Here is a 20,879-nt window from a genome sequence, read left to right on the forward strand (position 1 = left end):
CTTGCTTTACACCTTTGTGTTACTCGCACTGAAAGGAGAAGCCCTTTGATTTCGTTATACTTGTGTAATGGCAAATCAAGTTCATTCATTCATTTATGTTGTGTTTTGCACGTCTTTTTTCTCGATATTGTTATTATGATTGTCTGTGTGCATGCGCCCCAATAGCATCCCAATGTGTGTGAGTAGAGAGTAAAAAAGTGCAGCTTTGCATGCACGAGTGGGAGGTTCTACTCTTGCTTCAATCACGGTGTGAGACTTGAGCAAGCGACAAGAACGCAAGGAAGCAAGGAAACAAGAATCCTGCATGACTCCGGTTCTGGGACATCTCCTCGTTTGCTATCTTTTGGAGCTCCTTGTCTGCTGTATTTTCATCGAACTCTGATTGGACTCGCATTTCAGCTACGGCGCATTCGATACTGCGGCATTCCGAATCCTCGGTTTCGATTTTTGCAGGTGACAGCGAGATTCGGATTCTGGCGTTTGTGTGTATATACTTGTGTGCATGGGTAATCCACATAAAAAACTATGCCTAATTTTAAGAGGCGCAACTGTTTTTTTTTTCTTTTTTTGGTGTTGTCAAGGTTTATTCTTTAATCTGATTGCGCCCGTGCACGCTCGTGTATGTGAGCTTGTGTGTTATGGATCTTGCACAGGTTCGGTGTCATTGGAGTGACTTTTCGTGGTAGGACAATCCGAGAAGTACACCATGTTGGACGGCATAAAAATAGAGGAGCACCCGCTACGATCGGGACAAGTGCTCGGTGTCATGCTTGGTGAGTTCATATACCTGTCTTTTCCGATGCTCGGCTTTTTGCAGTTTACTTGATAAATAAACCTGTTGCCACGAACTATTTTTTATTTAATTCTATATAGTCTGTCTTTCTGTAAGTAAATAGGTGCTGTGTTTTGTTTGTAATGTTAATATTCGTTTAATACGGGGGGTTGCAATCCGTGTTGAGAAAGATAAAGAATTTGGCTGAGGTTGACATGGATATGAATTCCTCATGAAAATATAATAATAGTGAAAATGTTTGTGTTATGTTTACATATAATATAGCTCCATTATTGGTTAGTTAATCACCATGCACTTTTTGTAATTTATTAATTATGGGTAACCCCAAACACGGGCCTCTTTCAAAACTGCAAATGGTGTGCGCCATGTAACAATTTCTGTACGGTATTAGTTTCCTTTTCCTGTCTTTTATTAGTTGCTATATTTTTTTCTATTATTTTTCGGTGGGGGGGTCTTGTAATTTTAAATCGAATCCGTTTCGTTTCTGTCACTGCAGGTAGAAGATGACAACGTTATCGTAAATTACTAATATTCAAATCAAAACAAACAATATTTCAAAGCAGTTTCATCCAATGGCTTGCCACATAAAATGCCGTATAAAACATTCGTTGTAAAATAAGAACATAAAATCTCCTTTTTTTAATCCAACAACACAGAACATATAATACACGGAGAAACAATGATTACAATCAAATTAAAACAAAATAAATATTAATGGAAATAAAAAATAATTATGACAAGGCACAGACAATGTGAGGAAAGGGGGCTTAAAAGAGACACATTCACATTGATAAGAATGACAGCAATTGCCCTTAGGAAATAATTTTCAGTCAATGAACCACACCCTAACAGTAAGAAAATATATAAAAAAAACATAAAAATGTGAAATAAAAAATTAAAAGTGTTACAGAAAAAGGTTCAAAGTTAAACTAATAAGACTAGGTAAAATGATCAATTAAAATCCTTATTAAATATTATTTCCTGAGCCTCCCATTAAAAATATTGTTGCAGTATTTTAAATAGTTTCTTGTTATGAGTAAATAGCTTCTGCATTGTGTTTTTATCGTTTATAAGGGTAACACTATCATTAACAAGGGGAGTCATTGGCTAAAGTTGACACGTATCCCGAAAATATTTGTGCTATGTTTCCATATAATTGAGCTCCGATATTATTAGTTAATAGCATGGTAATTCCTGTATTACAATTATGAGGAACTAAAAATATGGGCCTGATGTTCAATTTTAAATACACATGCACAACCCTGATTTTATTTTCCCAGGGACGGATTGTCAGCGCCAGGCCGTGTGCGAAGGCTGCCATCGGCCCATTTCTGACCGTTTTCTGATGAGAGTCAACGAGTCTTCGTGGCATGAAGAGTGTTTGCAGTGTGCAGTGTGTCAACAGCCTCTCATCACCAGCTGCTACTTCAGAGAAAGGAAACTTTACTGCAAGCACGACTACCAACAGTAAGAAAAGTTTTTTTTCATGCTCAATTTGCATGCACTGTGGTCTTTTTTTGCATGAGCGCTTTTTGCAGGGGTGATTTGGCCTGTTTGCGGGGCCTCAAAATTGCAGGTCTCGTGTAAAATATAGAAAAGTGTCATAATTACTTCTGTTTTCTGAGGTAATTAATTCTTTAAAAATTCAGATGTATCAAACATGCAACTTAAATAGAAATTAATTTGAATATTATTATTGTTGTTATTAGTATTATTATTATTACGGCCTGACACGGTATTCTATATGTAGGACTTTCTCATCTAAAATTGGGTACGTAAAAAAGTTAAAAAGATTAAATTACAATTTACTCACCCCTTAATTCTGTGCACTAATTTTAAATCGATAATAAATGATTTCTAATCGGGATTTGCATTGTATATAAATGCATAATAAATATTGAATTATCACTCTTATTCTGCTGCAATTGCAGTGGATAGATGCACGTAAATCATTTAATTGTAATGCACAGTCAAATATGATAATTGTTTTTTTTTATGAATATGAATTGAATTCTAAAAGTGTGCTCGTGAGCCATTCCCTTACACGTTTGGCACGACTTGATCACTAATCACTGCTGGACTTATTTACTGTATTATAGCATCGTAAAACTGTTATTCGAGCAACTATTTGTTGTTTCGTTTTAACAATCAGTGGGTGATGTTGTTTTTTTGTGCTTTGTCAAAATAAAAAGCTACAAACAGTTTATGAAAATCATGAAACATAATAATAATAATAATAATAATAATAATAATAATACTAATAATAATAATAATAATAATAATAATAAAATAATAATAACAATAAAGCTCAAGCGTATGAAGGATCAGTCAGTTTGAATTCGTATTATTTTAGATATCAAATCTTTATCAAAAGAAAGGAATGTATTATATAGCTTGTGTTACATGATGCATTTTTTTTTATCATTGATACATTATTGAAGCAAAGGGTAGCAGATTCAAGCATGCTTTCATGGCCCAGAGGATCCCATGGAACTTGTTTTTTGTTGCATTCTAGTCAGTTTTCCACAAACATTCCGATTTTTCTCTCCGTTTTTTTTTTGTCAGCAACCTTTTGAACAATCCCTCCCACCCCCCATTATCAGGACACGGTTGCTCCCTGCTAGACACCTTGGAAGAAACAAAGAGGGGCATCTAAGGCGGTGTTTGCAAGTTAATTAGTTTTGTGATTGTGTAGTTGCAGGATAACAATAGGTGTAAATGAAAAAAAATGATACAGCAGACATTATAGGATACCGTCGTCTCATGTGTTTAACGCTATGAGGTGGTTGAATGTACGAAAACTGAGTATTTTTCTTTCTCCCTCAATCTCTCTGTTACTCTCTCTCTCTCTCTTTTCCTCTCTCTCTCCCCCCCCCCCCTCTTTCTCTCTCCCTTCATGTACATATAAATATACAAAAAAGTGTGTATTTTTCTTTCTCCCTCAATCTCTCTGTTGCTCTCTCTCATTTTCTCTTTCTGTCAATCTGTCTCTCTTTCTTTCTCTCTCTTTCTCTCTCTCTTTCCCTCCCCATATATATATTCATTATATGTTTATTTCCTACGGTAGGCTATCAACTACCTGCTGGGCGCCGTCCCATTCTCCTTTGCTTCCTATTAAACACATCTTTGAATTCCTGTTACACTTACAAGCCCCGACTGCTTCACGTCTATGGTGGAAGCTAAGAAGAGTGTCTCAAGGTCACATACGCATGGATGGATATTGTTCATTTTTTCTGTTGATCCCACTTTGCAGTGATGGGATATTTAAGGATGTAATTGGCACCTTTTTGACTTTTATGACAGCCATTTAAGATGCATTTGTCAGCCCACAAAGTGCTCGAGGCTGCGAGGAGAGCTCCTAGCTTTGGAGGTTCTCCTGCCTAATTACATTCCTACAGAAACTGATTCATGCTCGGTAATCAGCTCTTGCCGACTATAATAAATCAACGAATTGGCAAGCAGTTTTTTTTCACACCTTGGCTACAGCTTTAAGTGCAGACCGGGGAAAACAATTGTGTACCGTGTTATTAAAACTCCCACCAACGCAGTTCAAACTGTGCTGCTTTATATAGTGCAATTATATAGTAACAAGACCTTATTTTATTATCCTTTTATTCTCTTATGTGTTTTGTTTTTTATCAATACCATGTTGGTGACCTGTCTTTATTGTATAGGTCTTGACCTAAATTTGAAGAAATGTGAATTGCACATGCAGGAAATATATATTTAACAGGCGTAAAGAAATGCAATGACAGAATTTGGGGCATTTTCAATACAAAGGGGAAAATAAAGAAAGCACAGATTGTTTTTAGGGACAGTGAGAAAAGCAAGCTTGAATCGCGCCATGCTGAGAGAGTTTGTGTTAGCGCCCCAGTGTTCGGGGGGTCAATCATGCGTCATTAGGAAGAAGATCTTTTCCCCAGAGGGACTTTGCCTTTAAGCAAGCATCCGTGTAGTGAGGCCATCAGCAGGCCGAGGTGTCGGGCAACACCCCTATAATAGACACTGCCTCGTTAGAAAGTGCCATGGGCAGCCCCTGCCATATATTAGATAACACTCGTGTTTTTTGTGTATGTCTGTGTGTGTCTGTGTATATATATATATTTATATATATATATATATATATATATATATATATATATATATATATATATATATATATATATATATATATATATATATATATATATATATACCCGCGACCCTACTGAGGATAAGCGGTGCAGCTAATGAGATGAGATGAGATATATATATATATATATATATATATATATATATATATATATATATATATATATATATACATATATATATATATATTAATTAAAATGACACATTTCTATGTAGATTAATCAAAATTGACACCAGAATTGTATTGTATTTATTTATTCAGCCAGTATAAACCATAAACATGATATATACAGGAAATCATTTGACACGCAAACCTCTCGACGTGACGCGTCGCCTTCGATCGGCGCTGGATTTTTAGACCCAACTGCTGTGTTGGGAGTCATTAGGTGACAAAACCCCCCAAATCCAACCCTTAAATGCCCAGCGCCAAGCAGGGAGGCAATGAGTACCAATGTTGTATGTCTTAGGTATGACTCGGCCGAGGCTTGAAACAGCGACTTCCCAATCTCGGAGCGGGCACCCTACATTCTAGGCTACCGAGCTGGTTAATTGGTTTGAGATTTAATCTAATTTAATCTCAACACTAATATATATACTGTATGCATATACCATGGGGGCAAAGTAAGTACATGCTCAATTGAATTGATTTGTATTGTCACTATTGTCAAACGTAAGTACCATTGTTTGCCACAAGATATTTTAAATTACTGTATCCTGCTGATGGGACAAACCAAAATGCAAGATTAACAGCATCCTTTTGAATCAAATCAGGTTGCGATAGTCTGAGGATTAGCTCAAAGCAGAAAGTGATGAAGCCGTAAAAGCGGTATTCCGGCAATGGGTCTCACCTCCCATGCATGCCGGACTATCCCCAAGTGTGCTGAGAGTTGCCTTTTTAGAAGGCTTTGGAATAGCCTCCTGTGAACCTGTTGTTTTTTTAATTAGTTGAGCTTGTGACGCTGCAGCAGATAGATGCTGACGGCTAGCCTTCTTTGCTAGCTGGCCCGCTGCGAGTTTGTGCATTGCTCAGTCCAGGTCACTCCCGTGCGGCCTGTGCGCATACCCCTTCCTGCCGTTGACCAGAAAACAAAACATAAAAAAAATGGATGCTTTTTGCGTTATCCACCCAGTAGGCTACTTTTGTGGTTAGTCCAGCAACAAAAACAAACTTAACATTTCTCAAAGTTCATCTTTGTTTTTTTCCCTCAGGCAGTTTTTTTAAATGTACACTAAAAAGGATGAAATGTGTCTTTTACCACTGTTCTTGGGTAAATAAAAAAATGAAAGGGCTCTAATGTTAGAAACGCTAAGCTGCATAATATTGCTTCAGCTTGCTGGGATTTTTAGTGCTCAGTGAGCAGCTAGATCCAACTGACCTTGTTCCTCTGTAAGGAAGTATTGGGTTCTATGTCAACATGACCCGGTCTGCACACTCGGATGAATCTTCCACACTAGAATTGCTCTTTCTGTCCCCAACAGTATGATTTGCCTGGAAAATGTATTATTTCCAATTTTAGCAAAGAAAGCATTTTTAGAGACCGTTTTTTAAATTTGTCAAGTCACGATAAAAAACAAATATAGTTACGATAAATAGGTATGTATCTATTTAAAAATCGAGAAAAAAACAGCCTTAAGTTATTTTGTAGAAAAACAATTAAAATAGAGTCAATTCAACCCAACTACATATAAGCCATAAAACACATTTTTGTCTGATAATGATCCAATTTTGGGTAATTGAAAACATAATAACTCAATAGGTTGTATCAAACTGACCCAATTAGCAAGTAAGACCTATTTATTTCGAACATTAGGTAATTTTATTTGATTATTTTATGCTTTATAACTCAGAAACTTGCGTCTAATTGACCCAAGTTATGGGTTGGTCCTTTTAAAGGGGCAGTGTGTAAAAATAAGTGCCTTCTCGTGGTACAAAACACTTCAATTCACTTAACAAAAAACAAAAACAAAAAGAATTATCTTCAAAAATACATATACTAGCATACCAATGTCACTTTTTACAGAAAAAAAATTATAGATCAAGAAATGCGTGTGTTTTTTTTTCATAGTGGAACCCCTACCTAGAATTCGCTTGTCTGGTGTTTTGCTGCTAAGCTGTGCTCTATGACTGTTTTTGTTTGCAGTACACAATACAGTGCCTTCATGTGGTCAAATATTACACACTGGAGCTTTAAGAGTATAAAACATAATAAAATGATGAATAGCCATATATTCTGATACTTGTTGGGTCAAATGTATCATTTTTGTTTTATTCGTATGCAACCCATTTTATGATGTTTTTTTTTAATATATAAAATAACTGGATTATTTTGTATGAACAAATAATGTTTGACTTTTTGACCAATACTTGGTACTTTATTGACTTCAAGTTTTGAGAGTTATCCGTTATTTATTTTGTTTGAAAGGGAGACTATAGATCTAAATACAAAAAGAAGGATATTTATTAAGACTAAGATTTGTCTAATTGATCCCAGTTATAGGTTGGCAACTTAAAGTAAAAATAATGACAAATGTTTTTAGAACGGTACATGGGAAAATGAAAATCCATATGTTTTTGATACTTGTTGGGTTAACTGTGTCCTTTTTAGGTAAACAAACCATTTTTTGTTGTTGTTTTTTTAAAATATGTGAAATAATTGTTTTTTTTTATAAACAAACGTTTAACCTGTTGACCAATATTGGGTATTTTTACTTTCCAGTTCCGAGAGTATATTTATATTTTGCTTTGTGAGAGGGAAACTGTAGATTTAAATGCAAAAGCAACAAAGCATTTTCGACAACCCAAGATTGCTCTCGCAGGGCACTACCCGGGTAGGTGTGAGGTGTTTTTCATTTCCAGAGGCCATAAATACCAACATACAAATTTTTTGGTGGTGTGTGTACTTTGTAGTGCACTCCCCACAGTTGAGAAACAAAGCAGTTTTTGGTATGTTTTTTCAACCCAAAGAAGCTCAGCTATGGTATTGGCATCACCACTTTAGAAATTACACTAGCGGCAAAGGATGTGGAAAAGAGAGCCGTGTGGCTTTATGTGTGTGTGCGCCTGTGACGGATGGGTAGGTGCAGTGGTACAATCGAGGGAAATGATCTGCAGAGGGGGTTTGCTTGGTGTGCTCACATTACACTGCATGATAGCAGAGGAAAGAAAGCGTGCAATTCGGTGGTAGCCACAACCTCTTCTTCCAAAACTAGCCAAACATTAGGCAGCCATTGGACATGTCAGTCAACTGTTTGAGCTGATCAGTGACACAAGAGAGAGAAAGTCCTAGTCCCACCAACATAGTTGTTTTCATCACTTGTTCAAACTCCTCAGGCTTTTGGGTTTCTTTTCAAAGCATGACAACTTTTGAAAGCATCATGGATAGCTACTAAATACCAATTAAGCAATTTACCCAACTGATTTCCTCTCTAAGCCAGGGGTTTCAAAGTCAAATGATGAAAGCACCAAATTAATACTTAGGCTACAAGACAAGGGCTGGACTGATCCAATGTTGGTAAAAAAGTGAACCTATTTGAACAGATTGAGAAGCTAACAAATAAAAATTGATACAAAAATGCTATATTTTCCAATAGCCCCGTCAGTACTCTTTAATTTTACAAGGGACAAAGACAAATTTCCCATAAGTTATATTTTAGCAAAAGTAGACTAAAATCACTTAGTATGCAATGAGAAGCAATGTATAATGGAAAAAAAACACAACGATTCGTGGTGTATGATATAATAATAAATCAAAATCATCTAAGAGGCCGAATAAAAACTTCCCGGCGCCAAATTTGGCCTGCGTTCCTTGACTTTGACAATAGTGCAATAAGCAATCGTTTTCAAATGTCAGTTTTGCAAAATTTTCATCTAAATCCAAAGAACTAGGACATAATTATGTAGCTGAATAAATAAGTATAATACTACCATAGTACAGTAAAGTAAAAAAATATACAGACTGTGTTGCCCTCCTTATACCACTTGAAAAAAGCTTCTAATTTTTTGCCCCTCCAAACATGTCTGTTTTGTTTTTATTGGTCCAACATGGCTCTTTCAACATTTTGGGTTGCCAACCCCTGCAATCTAATGCCAATTTTTGCCACCTTTACATACACTCAAATATTTTTTTCACACGTTACCCTCTTCAAAAGGGATACTATTTGAAATAGTTGCTGGTTGTTTCTTCAAGAGAAATTGAGAGTCCGCCTCTGTTGCTGGCTTCAGTGTCAACGTTGGCCCCAGCCAAGTATTCGTGATTCCAGGCTGGAATGTTTTTCCAACACGTAGGCTTTTCTCAGATAGACTCGAGAGGACTGGCATCACAGTGGCAAGTGCTGCATTCAGACTCTTGTGTGCTCAAGGCTTACTCTCACACTCATGTCACACATTCTAGCTCGACATGGCAATGGGCAAGGTTTTGCATTTGCCAATATGCAGCCCACATTTGGTGAGGGGGTAGGGAACTGTGTGTACACTCCTCTATCCCTTTCCCCAACCAGACCCTCTTTGTCTGCAAGTTAAGAACCTCCAATTAAAAAATAAATTATTTGATTTGGGTCAACTGGGTACTGATCCATTACTTTGGTTTATTTTAAAAGGCCCAGCCCAAAATCAATAAAAAATAGTTCTATGTGTTTAGATTACTCCCCCAAATTAAGTTGTTTTGTAGATGTTAAGTTTAAAGTTTAATGGACACCCAAAATAAGGAAAGAAGACATCAATGGATTTTGAACTTGCAGGGAGGACCGGGAGAGAAGCCATCAAAGTGAAAGTCCAACTTGTTCTAAAGCCCTCTCCTGCACCCTTCTTTTTATTACATCTCCTATGTTACAAAATCGGATCTACCCCAAAGGGTGTCATAATCAAAGAAAAGAGCAACAATGATGTAGTTAATAGTTTAAAAAAAAAACAACGGTGTGCAATGATAGTAAAACAATGAACTTGCATCCTGTGAAATAGCCTTTGTACGTGTCCAAAATAAAAACAGACTAAAAAACAGTCATTATATTATATAATATCCCCAAAAGGGTATTGAAAATATAGATTGTTTTTTTTTTAATTAATATTTTGTTTTGACAAACGGAGCAAATATTTTGATTTACATTTGTTCAGTGGCCCCCTAATACCATGCCTTTTGTAAAATAGACCTGAAATGGTGGACATGTTGTAAAAAAACAACGCCAAAACGAAATATTTTTGTCAGGAAAAACTAAAGCATTGTCCAAATGAATGATCTTAGGAATATATCGGTCCATTTTTGACATATTTTAGGTTATTTTCTATCAAAGTATTTTGAAAATGTGCTCCACATGCCACCTTCATTCCATCTCTGCCTTCTTGTTCTCAATCTAGGTAAAGGAACAAATAAGACAAAACTCATCTTTGTTTTCCTTTGCCTTTGACTTCTAATCTTCATTATTTGTGATCTCCCCCCCAAATCAAAACCAGTATTTCCGCTTCGTAGCGACTGACAAAGATCTGCACTTTTATCATTAAGTGTGACACTAAGCTGGTCGGAGCTTTGTCTTGAACAACGGCTCTGACGGAAACGGGGGCTCCTAATCCTTTTATTTGTGGCAGTCCCAAAAAGAGGGAGGAATGGGGCCTGGCCATAGAATACCATAGTCTTTGGTCCCCTCGAGACTTGGCCTGCACAGCCAAGTGAGCATAAGATGCATCATATGTGGTCTTTGCAACTGAGCGGATGGCGGTGACAAAACACCTGCACAAAAGTGTCATCTTTGTTTTTGTGTCCAATCCCAATTATGTCATTTGCAAGAGGGTACAGGCACAAAACAGACGACAGGCTCACCTCTGACTTTCAAAACTCGGTTGAGGCAAGATTAATAAAGTTTGCCGGTTCGCTGGTCAAGGTCCAGCGCTGGCTTTTGTCGTCAGCTTCCATCGGGTTGAGGGGGCATCAGCATCTTTGTGTGCGCACTCTTGTGGTAATCCGTCTCCCGCGGGAGTCCCCAAGGCACTTTATTTACTCATTCAACAACTGTTTGGTAGTCTTTTAGACTGCAGATCAGATGCAGCGAGACCAATGTGATTACTTTAACAGGCGCTGCAGATTCTTGCCAGCCATCTTCTGCAGGTCGGCTGAACAATTTGGACTCCCTGTGATTTTATACATTTTGAAAAGACTGAAAATACTTTAAAATTTTCCAAATGAGGACCTTATACATTGGTCAAGACAGCATTTGCTCGAGACCCCCTTTTTTAGGCAGTCATCATATCTGCCTGGTGTCACAGTATAAAAAATGACAGCGAGGTCTTCTTGCCAACAATGAGAGGGATTTGGTTATCCATCCATCAACATAAACCCAGAGCATGTATTTGGGGCTAAACCCCATGTTAAACCAATGCAGGCTGTCAGACTCACTGAATTTACTCTCTGTCTGTCCGCTTGGTGTGGCTTGGGAATATGGCTTTAATCTGCTGCCAGGATGGCATCTACAGTGACAGCTCTTAAAATACGCTGCTTATCACCCTTCTACTGAGTCTTGATGGCTGCCTCGGCAAGACAAGTTCCCACATAGGACAAGCGCCGATTGGGTTTCTTTAAGTCTGATTCAGTTTGTTGCCCGCAACCAGCTCCCCTACAGCTGGCCAGCATGATTTGTGCATAAGGTCCCGTGACCCATAGCAGCTTCAAAAAGCAGCCAGGAGAAATATTTGGATGATCCTGATGGGGGAGTTGAGAAGTGGGAGGGAGGGAAGTTGAGATGATGGAGACTTGGTAAAGGGCTTATGTAAGCCAAGGCAGATGTGAAATGTCTGCGTTAAAAGCATTAGTGACGGGGGAATTAAGAAGTGTCCCTTATCTATCTTCATTCAGGAAAGTGCCACCTTAAAATGCCGCGTAAATGGATAGTAAGTATTAGATATTGATTTTCATCTGTATTTTACAGATAATACTTATCCTCCACTCTCCCATTCCCTGCTTTAGACACCCCATCCTCTATTCTCTGTTCTCCGAAAGCTGCTTTGAATACATCTTCTAGGAGAATTCCATTCCTCCTGAAAACTGGGCTTGGGCCTATGAGCAGCTAATGGATAAAGGGATAAAATATAAAGCATTTTCAAAGTGTTCCTGGTGTGTTTGTGATCTTAAACTTCGGGGTGGGGGCCTGTCGCCTAACCGTCCGTCCTATCCGACAGTACCTTTTCAAGAAAGCTCGAACTTCCCCGTCCCCAGTCACTATGTCAAACCTTTCTGACAAGATCCCAAGGCGCTTCGACTCCAGTCTAGAGAAATAATCGTTTTAGCATATACAAGTTTGTCCTCACTATCCCAAATTGGGACATGACCTCAACCTTTGGACAAAGAGAGTTGTCCAAGATGATTCCGACCGACCTCATTCTAATTTTCGCTATGCGATGGAGTAGCAACTTCACTCTTAGCTTTTCCAGAATGATTGAGCTTCTCGTCATATCTGAAGAAGATCACGGCCATTCTTCAAAAGATTTTCAATTAGAATTAATTTGTTTTTGTGTGGTCACGACTCGCTGATCTTGATGAAAGGTGAGCGTAAGTACGTAGATTGACCGTTATATTAGGAACATTGCCTTTTGGCTCAGCTTTTCGTTTGCCACAGATGACATGGACCAAATCCTCATTACGATAGACAATGTCAAAGTCGATCTCCCTTTCCAGCCCATATCTTGCCATCATGGGTGAACATTACCACAACATACTTGGACATCTCCAATTGTGGCACAATCTTGTTTTTTAGTCAAAAAGGAGTAAAAGAGCTTGTGTAGTCAGAAGTGGTCTATTGTTTACAAATATGTATTTCGGGTCAAAGTGATCATTGTGCATTATGGGCTATTCGTTTCTTTGTTTATCAAATTATCTTGAGGCCCAGTTTCAAGGTAGAGTGTTTTTTAAAGCTAAAATCAGAACTTAGACAAATGAATAATTGCTTTTGTCAAGTCAAGTCAAGTCAAGTCATTTTTATCAAGAGTTGATTAGCGCAAACTTATAGTCATTAACAATATAAAGTTCTCTTTTTCACCTGGGGTCCTCTGCTACCACGCAGCAAAACTGTACTGAGCTGTAAGCCACTTGGTACTGAGCTGCAAAGAAAGAACAACACATCCCATTACTTCTTACTGCTACTGTCATACTGCTTAATATATCTGTTTGTTAGTCTAGGATTGGCTCCAGAAATCTATCCGCTTAGGGCAAGTTCAATACCTCTACAGAAATAGCTGAAGTTGGCTCTCAGTTGGAAAAAAAATTGGAAGAAATATTGCCATCTCACGGAGCCCCCAATCAGTCTTTGGTCTCAATACATGTCGCTACCTCCTCCTGAGAGTAGGTGGGCTGAGTAAGCACACTGACCATGCCGAGAATCTGTCTGCCTCACGTTAGCCCTGTAGACCCAAACACAGAGGGGTGCACCATCCCTACCCTGTTTTGAGCTGTTGCATGAAACCCGACCTCCAAAGTTGTGTTGTGATCCCAGCTGGAGAGACATCTCTGGCTCTGAGTGGAGCCCTCTCGCAGCATGCAGCAGAGGTCACCAGTGGCCTCTCAACTCCCTCGCGCCATAGTGCTTCTGCACTGCACACACTTAGACAACATTATTTATTGAGTTGCAGTCACATCTAAGGATATGCTTTGCCACAAATACCACTTGGCTGAAGTTTTGATGAGGTCATGTTTATCGACTCCTCTGGCTGGAGAAGTTCAGCAGCCCAAAATGTTAACGGATTTTTTTCTAGATGAATGTATTGAATGAATTTTCTTGTCAGCAATGACATACTGCCAGTAATACTACAGTGAAGCACCCATTTATTATAACTTTGTTTAGCAGTTTCCCTCTCAAACTTTAGTCTACTGAAAAAACGTAAAATATCATTAAAAATACCACTTATATAGTCTTTGCACTGAAAGTAGTGCATTTATCTCTGGATTTGATCACGTGTTTTGCATTCCTGCGTGAAATGGCTCGCGTGTGCATTACCAAATAACTGCGTGAGTAGCGCTGCTGCTTGCGTGTTTGTGGTGTAGATCTGTCATTTGGCCAATGATTGGACACGCTGTTGGCATACAAGATAGTCTGTGGATTATCCGCCTAGCCATGTTGTTTTGGTGGCGTGAGCCGTGCGTGCCACCAAACCGCTATCATGTACCCCGCCCCCTGCTCGCACCGCAAGCCTCTTGTCTCTATCATCAGCCAAATGACCCTCGACTTGATTTCCCTTCTTGGGCCTCAGAGCCTGGGCTGGGGCCTGCGGATGAGTGCTATATCCTGGCTGTCAGCAACCTAGGTTGACTTGGGACTTGACCAGAGTGGAAGTGCACTATCGAGCTCTGTCTGTCAGCTCCCCTTTCCACTTTCTCAGAACCCCTCATTGGCGGCTGCCTCAGTGGTACAAAGATTCACTTGGCCTTGCTGGGACGTGGCGCTGTTACTGAATCGCATCTTGGAATTGACTCTTCAAAAATTGCCCTTCTCATAGAGCTTTGCTAATGAAAAAAGTTTTTTATAAAGCTATTTAGAGAACGGGTATTTTGTTTCTAAATACCTTGACATATTCAACAATGTACGATTTCACCACTTATTTTAAATTGACCTCTTGAATGGTGGCAACGTTTTTTGATTGTATGCTAAGATGACTCATTACACCTCACACATCAACAATCCCATACCTTTTATCATACTTGCAAAATGTGATCTCACCTCTGTCATTAATATATTACAGTATGTTTTTTTTTCTTTTACCCAGCAAATAGATCTCTCAGATACACATAGGTACATACAGAGTTGATCACATCTGCCTTGCACATGTCTACAGAAGGGTCTTCCTATTTCAGGATGTTCAGCTATAATCTGATTTAGGTCTTTGTCTTTCTGTCACAACATTAAATGACGGCAACCTGCGAACTTTCATTTGCATGCTGCCTACACTAACCAGAATCCGTGTTTCCAAGAGCCAGGTAACAAGTGTCACGATATTGTGGCTCGAGCAGAAGCACATCGAACAGACAGTAAGTAGAGTAAGACCCATTCTAGTTACTTTTATCGTATTTTGTGAAGACTGAATGTTTTTCGGTCCATATTTAGTTCTGCTCCACATTTTATAATTTCTATGATCCAGAAGGTAGAATTTTGCCAAACTACATCGTTGAGAGAACAAACTACAGAAATATTGTAAAACATTGTATTCATTAGGTTGCTATCAATGTTCAAGTGTTCCCACAAATTCTTAAAATTCTCTAAACTGTAGAACATCTGATCTAGAAAAAAATGTAGGTTTTCGATTGCATTTTGTATATACAGCAAACAACCAACTAATGCAATTCAAGCAATAGCGGCAAACATTATTTAGCTAACTAGCTTTCTAGAAAACATAAAACCCTCGAAATTATTTTCTTTATTACAAAACATTAACTAAAATCGAAACATACAGAAACCCAGATGACATTTCTTGGCCAAAAAATGGTTGTTTCAATTTTCTATGGTGACCTATACTTCATCTGATTAAAACATCTGTGGATGTGGTGTACCAAGACGAAATAAATCAAATGGTCTTAGGTAAGCTGCAAATCCCAAACAGAATAAACAGACCTTCGCACCCTTTCATGGCTGTCCAAAATATTAGACATGTCTGCAATGCCTTATGGGGTAAAGTCGGCACTGTTGGCACATTCGACCAGCAAAATAAGCCATAAAAACCTTTTTTTTTTTGTGCAAATTCTGCTTCAGCCAGCTCTGCTTTTTTCAAACATTCTGGCACTAATAGGCTCTGACATGCCCTAAACAACCACCCTTTTAAAAAAAAAGAGTTTGGAGCCAGGCATGGCGGTTTGGTGTCCAGGGAGCCTGTGGCTCTGGAGCCGGAGAAGGAGTCATGCCCCGCTGTCCCACAGAGATGACAGGAAGATAAGAAAGAGAGTTGGCCTCTCCACACAAAAACATCCCACTAGGAACTAACCTATCCTGGGGGTGAGTCGGAGGAGGGCTTCAAGACTCATGTCTAAATCCTTCCTACCTGAAAAAAAAACACCTAAAGCTTGATCGAAGCGGTGATACTTTGAGTGAAGTTGACTGAGACAGCCAGTAGCCAGCAGAATCTGCGGCATGTTTTCGCCAATATCCATATCAAGTTTGTAGTCGAACAGCATGCTTCTGTGTATCACACGTTTGGCTTGGTGTCGAGGCCTCCTTCAACAACAGCCACAGGAATAACAAAAGCCGAGGAAGACTTAACTGCAATTGACAGAAAGTTGGCTGACACAACGGTGGTAGTTACAACTTTGGAAAGTGCTTACAGTTTGCAATATCGGAGTGTGCGAAGCAAAAAGGTAGCCATTTCTCCAGGATGGCGTATAATGAGGGAACCATGGGGAAGGAGAAATAGCGAGCGCTTTCTGAAAGCGGGTTTAGCGACATTAAAAAAGATTTACACCGCCAGCTTTTAAATGGTTTTCTTTTGCTCAATGATTCCTCCTTTAGAGATATTTCAAGGAAGTAATAAACTGAGCTGACAAGTGTTGGAGTGGCTTTGAACCGTCCCACATTGGAAGCACAGCTCTATCATTGTTGACACTGTGTCACTGCTCTTCATCATTCGTTATATAGAATTTTGTCTCATTCGTGGTTAACCACCACTGGCAATGAGGAAAGACCACAAAATCAGATTTTTGTAGTTGATATTGCATAACTATATGTAATACATATGACTCAATCTCACAGTGAGTAGTTTTTTTTCAAACGAGGTTTCCCTGACGGTTCCATTCGTATTTTAAGCTGTCTGCGTGGTCCAGAATGAGGCCCTGCACAGTGTAAGATGTCATTCTCCCACTGTGCTGACCAACATGCCTCATGTGCCCATAACATTTAATGGTATTTTGGCAATGGTCATGGAAAGTCCCATTTTGCCCAGCAATAGTACATTCCATGCTTACTTTGTCCTCAATCTGTTTTATTTACAAGAGCTATGTATTATTACTTTAAGTAAATATAAGGCACACCCTCCAAAATAATATTATATATATATATATATATATATATATATATATATACGGTAAGAACTACTTTATCACTTATGGTCTATATTAGTGCAATAATTAATCAGTTGAAAAACGTCACTAACCAAATTTGCAAAACACTGTACACAGCTTAAATCAAAACCAGGTCACGATGATGAAAACGCGGAAACATATCCACTAGACCACTAGTGATACAGATAACATAGGAAAGGGTATTCAATTTCATATTGGTGCCAAATACAAATATTAGAGAAAGTAGAAAGGGAGTCATCAAATCAAGGTCATTCTTATAGAAGGAAATAAACGCTAAAAAAAACGAGCAAAACAACTCATTGGTGTAACTGATGATGAATTAGACTTTGCGTTTATTTATATTTTTTCTCCTTTCACTAACATTCGTTTCCAGCACTGTAAAAATAGGATGATAATGAGATTTATTTTTCGTACATCTTTATCACTTGTGGTCTTGTGATAAAGTGTGGACGCTCTCAACGTCGCGACCCGAGTTCTACTCCCATTGCATACAATGCTTTGCGATTATGGTCAGTGATGTTTTATATTTATCAATCAATTGCTTAAAAACGGTAGTATACCGTAAAACCTTGTGTAGTAACGCATATGTATAAATACTGTGTTTGCAGTATAAAAGGCACACAGGGTTATAAGGGACAATTACATTCTTTGGTCATTTTGGGAGTTTGGGGTTTTACAGTCCAGGCATTTATTTATTAGTGCTGGCCATAAATTACATTTTTAATTGTCGATTAATACTATTTTTACAATTAAAAAGCCACGAAACAACAATACATTTCAGGCTGAGAGCCTATTCTTCTCATTGCCTTTGCTGGTACCTGGTCGAGTTCATCTGTTGCTCATGCACATACCTGGCATCGAGCCTTGACAGTGATTAAAATGTCTGCAGAAGGAACGTGTTTACGGTGAACACACAAAAGGTTAGCAGGATCAAAGCTGTGTTGAAAGGATGCAAAGCAAATCGAGCAGAGACTAAAAACAAAGCAGCCAGTTACTCAAACGCAGATGTACAGTGGGACATGCAGAAACAGTGGCGTAAAATTTCGCTTGCTAGTCCCAAAAATGGGAAAGTCAGCAGAAAAGCACCGTGTGTTTACTTTTTCTTCCGCATCAAAGAAATGAAATATGCTTTTGAAGAAATGTATCGAGTCACTTTCGAGTCTTCATCTGATGCAACATATGCTTGACAGTGTTGCATTTAAAATCAGCAAGAGTTTAATTGAACTGGGACTTGAAGCTTAACACTTTATTTGCATAGAAAGACCTAGATTCATATATTGCAAATGAGAGAAGGGTGTTTTTCATATCGATTATGTACAGATATGTCGCCCATTACATTTATTCCACGAGAAACCCTCTGAGCAGCATTTTATTTGAACTGAATAGTTGTAATTTAACAATATTGACTGTTTTAATGTCTTTGAGCAAATCAATTAGTTTTTTTCGAAGGTCTAAAATTGGAGAGGGGAATTTGTCCAATAAATACTCAAACAAAATGAGCTGTCAAAAAATTCTTTAGAATACTCTTTTCTAGTTGCAGCTTTATTCAGGGTTTGTACGGATGCTCGAAATCCTTGAATGCCTTTATTGTAATATTGTGTATACTAGGATTGTGGTTTAAGTGCTAGTAAATGCTTTAAATTGTTTTTATTTTTCCCAACAAATTTGCTTGAACATGACGCCGATCCTGCTCTCTGATGGCTTCGCTTTGCCATTGCATTTTGCCTCCCCTCGTTATTAACAGCAGCTGGCATTAGTTTGGAGGCGTTGTTCTGTGAAGTGTCATTGCCCCCTACAGGTCATTATAAAGATGAAAACACTATTAAATGTTTATTAGTGCAAGGATTACATTTCAATTATGGACATTTATTATGGTCCATGCAAAAAAAATAGGCAGCATTTCCCAGTGATAAATTGTAACGGGAAAAATTCCCTGCAATTAAAATATAAGTTACATATTACCGTCACCTTTTTCTTAAAACTATTCACACCCATATCGTTCATATCCACAATTAAACAGTGGTATTTCTACCTACGTATTTGATTTCTCCTGAGAGTAGCTTTGTTACACCTGAAAACTTCGTAGGTAGAGAGGTATTTTGACTGTAAATGCGCTTATTTGTTTCTAAGCTCAGCAAAGTATCGATAGTTGTTTTAACATCTCATAAAAGAGCATCAGAACATGAAACAAAAGCATGTTAAAATTAGATTACTGCACTATAAATGAATAAACACACATAATGTAAAATAACAAGGAATAAAGGAAAAAATAAAAATACCATAATAATACTAAAAACTGCTCCAATGACGTCTGCTTCTGCCGACTTTTGACAATCTGTTAGCAATGCACGAGGCAGATGTAGCGATAGCCCGACTCGTCAACACTTTTATCGGGTGATACCTTTTCGAAAATTCCTGGACCTAATGGAATTTTGCTAAAATGTCTTTAATTTAGGCTGAATGAGGGCTGTGTTCTATTCTCGATTATTTTGCTAGAACCCGTTCTCCTCTTCAACTCTGAACTCTGAACTGTGACGGTGAAACAAAGAGCATGCTGGGAACACGTATGCCCATTGCGTTGCCAGGCAGATTTTAAGAAACAGCCAGTTGTCTACGTCCAGGAAACTCTGTAAGTGGTGAATAGCAGCGCGTACTGTACTGTTTTTTTGACTTTGTATCCTGAAATGCCATTGTATCCACAGCCAATATTTTCTTGTTCAGGTACTTTGTAACCTGAAACCTTCGTATGCAGAGACATTCGTAAGTAGAAGTGCTGTTTTGGCAATTTACTCAAGATCTAAAAATCATATAAGTGTTGATAAAAGCACATATAAGATTAAAAATGGCATAGGTAAATCACAGCTATATCTATCTATATCTAGTTCTGCAAAATACATAATTCCAAATGGATTTCTTCTTTTAATGGTACTGGAGAAATTGGAAAATTGGCCTTAAAATCCTTAAAATGCTTGAATTAGGCAATTAAAAAGGCATACTCTTTCCTTTTCGATCCCTGCAGTGGTCACATGACACAATTTAAAGTTGTCTCCCACCCAGTGGGAGTGGTGTACCACCCGAGTCTGCGGTTCCCATCATGTTCAGCCATTCGCTAGCGGCTAGAGCTTTAAGTAGGAGTTATTGCCGCTGAGATAAGTATGGAGATAAGCCGGTTCTTTCCTCCAAGATGTATGAGGTGTCTGGACCGTGTGACAGATACACCTGACCTGGAAATAAATGGTGTGAAGGTACAAGTGCAGCACCGGGATCTCCTTTTTTCATTGGCGGGGTTTGTCAATTACGAGCCGGGTCGTCTCGGGTGGTGAAGGAAATATCAGGAAATGTGAGAAGTTCAACCTTGAACTGAAAAAAACAAACCTTAAATCTGTATTAGTATTTTTTTCTTTCTTCCTTTAAGGTGTGTGGGAGAAGCATTCCTTCAGCCCACATTCACTAAGCTCCAGGGCCTTTCTCCGCCTTTGTTCTTTGGCGTCTGTCTCCCGCGATGCCTTTTTCACACCAGGTGCACTTTCAGCCCCGCGTAGCTTTTATTTACGATGCATTCCCTCCTATGTAAAGACTATGAAGCTGACATGTTACAGGCGCTCGCTGGCATCGGCCATGATAAAAAAAAATGCCCTGGTTAACCTCCAAACACATTTGATGACACACGACTCGCTAAAACAGTTTGCCATGTGGATTGCAGCCAAGTTGTTATGACAATGGCATGCTTACTTCATCTTGGTAGTTAACCCTAAACACAGCACTAAGCACTCAATGGAACACTGTCCACCTAATTTCACTTGCAATATAGTTAATGATTTCATTACATATTGTATAATATGCATATTTTCATTTTAGAGCATTATTTATTCAAATAACAGTTAACTTTCAAGCATTACACCTGGTATGAGGCACAA

The 20,879-nt window shown here is 38.4% G+C and overlaps 1 protein-coding gene across 1 annotated transcript in view; it reads left to right on the forward strand.

Moving 5' to 3' along the window:
- The first annotated feature begins 266 nt into the window (after positions 1 to 266).
- The window catches only part of lmx1bb (LIM homeobox transcription factor 1, beta b), an 87,167-nt gene continuing 66,554 nt past the window's right edge, over positions 267 to 20,879 (forward strand). The window contains exons 1-3 of the mRNA XM_088335011.1: positions 267 to 453; positions 654 to 773; positions 2,074 to 2,260. Of these exons, the coding sequence (XP_088191137.1) occupies positions 707 to 773; positions 2,074 to 2,260 (254 nt within the window). The 5' untranslated portion in view covers positions 267 to 453; positions 654 to 706. The remainder of the gene's footprint in view (positions 454 to 653; positions 774 to 2,073; positions 2,261 to 20,879) is intronic.

Source organism: Urocampus carinirostris, chromosome 5, assembly GCF_059441175.1.
Source record: "Urocampus carinirostris isolate Australia breed hairy pipefish chromosome 5, RoL_Ucar_1.0, whole genome shotgun sequence".
Lineage (NCBI taxonomy): Eukaryota > Metazoa > Chordata > Actinopteri > Syngnathiformes > Syngnathidae > Urocampus > Urocampus carinirostris.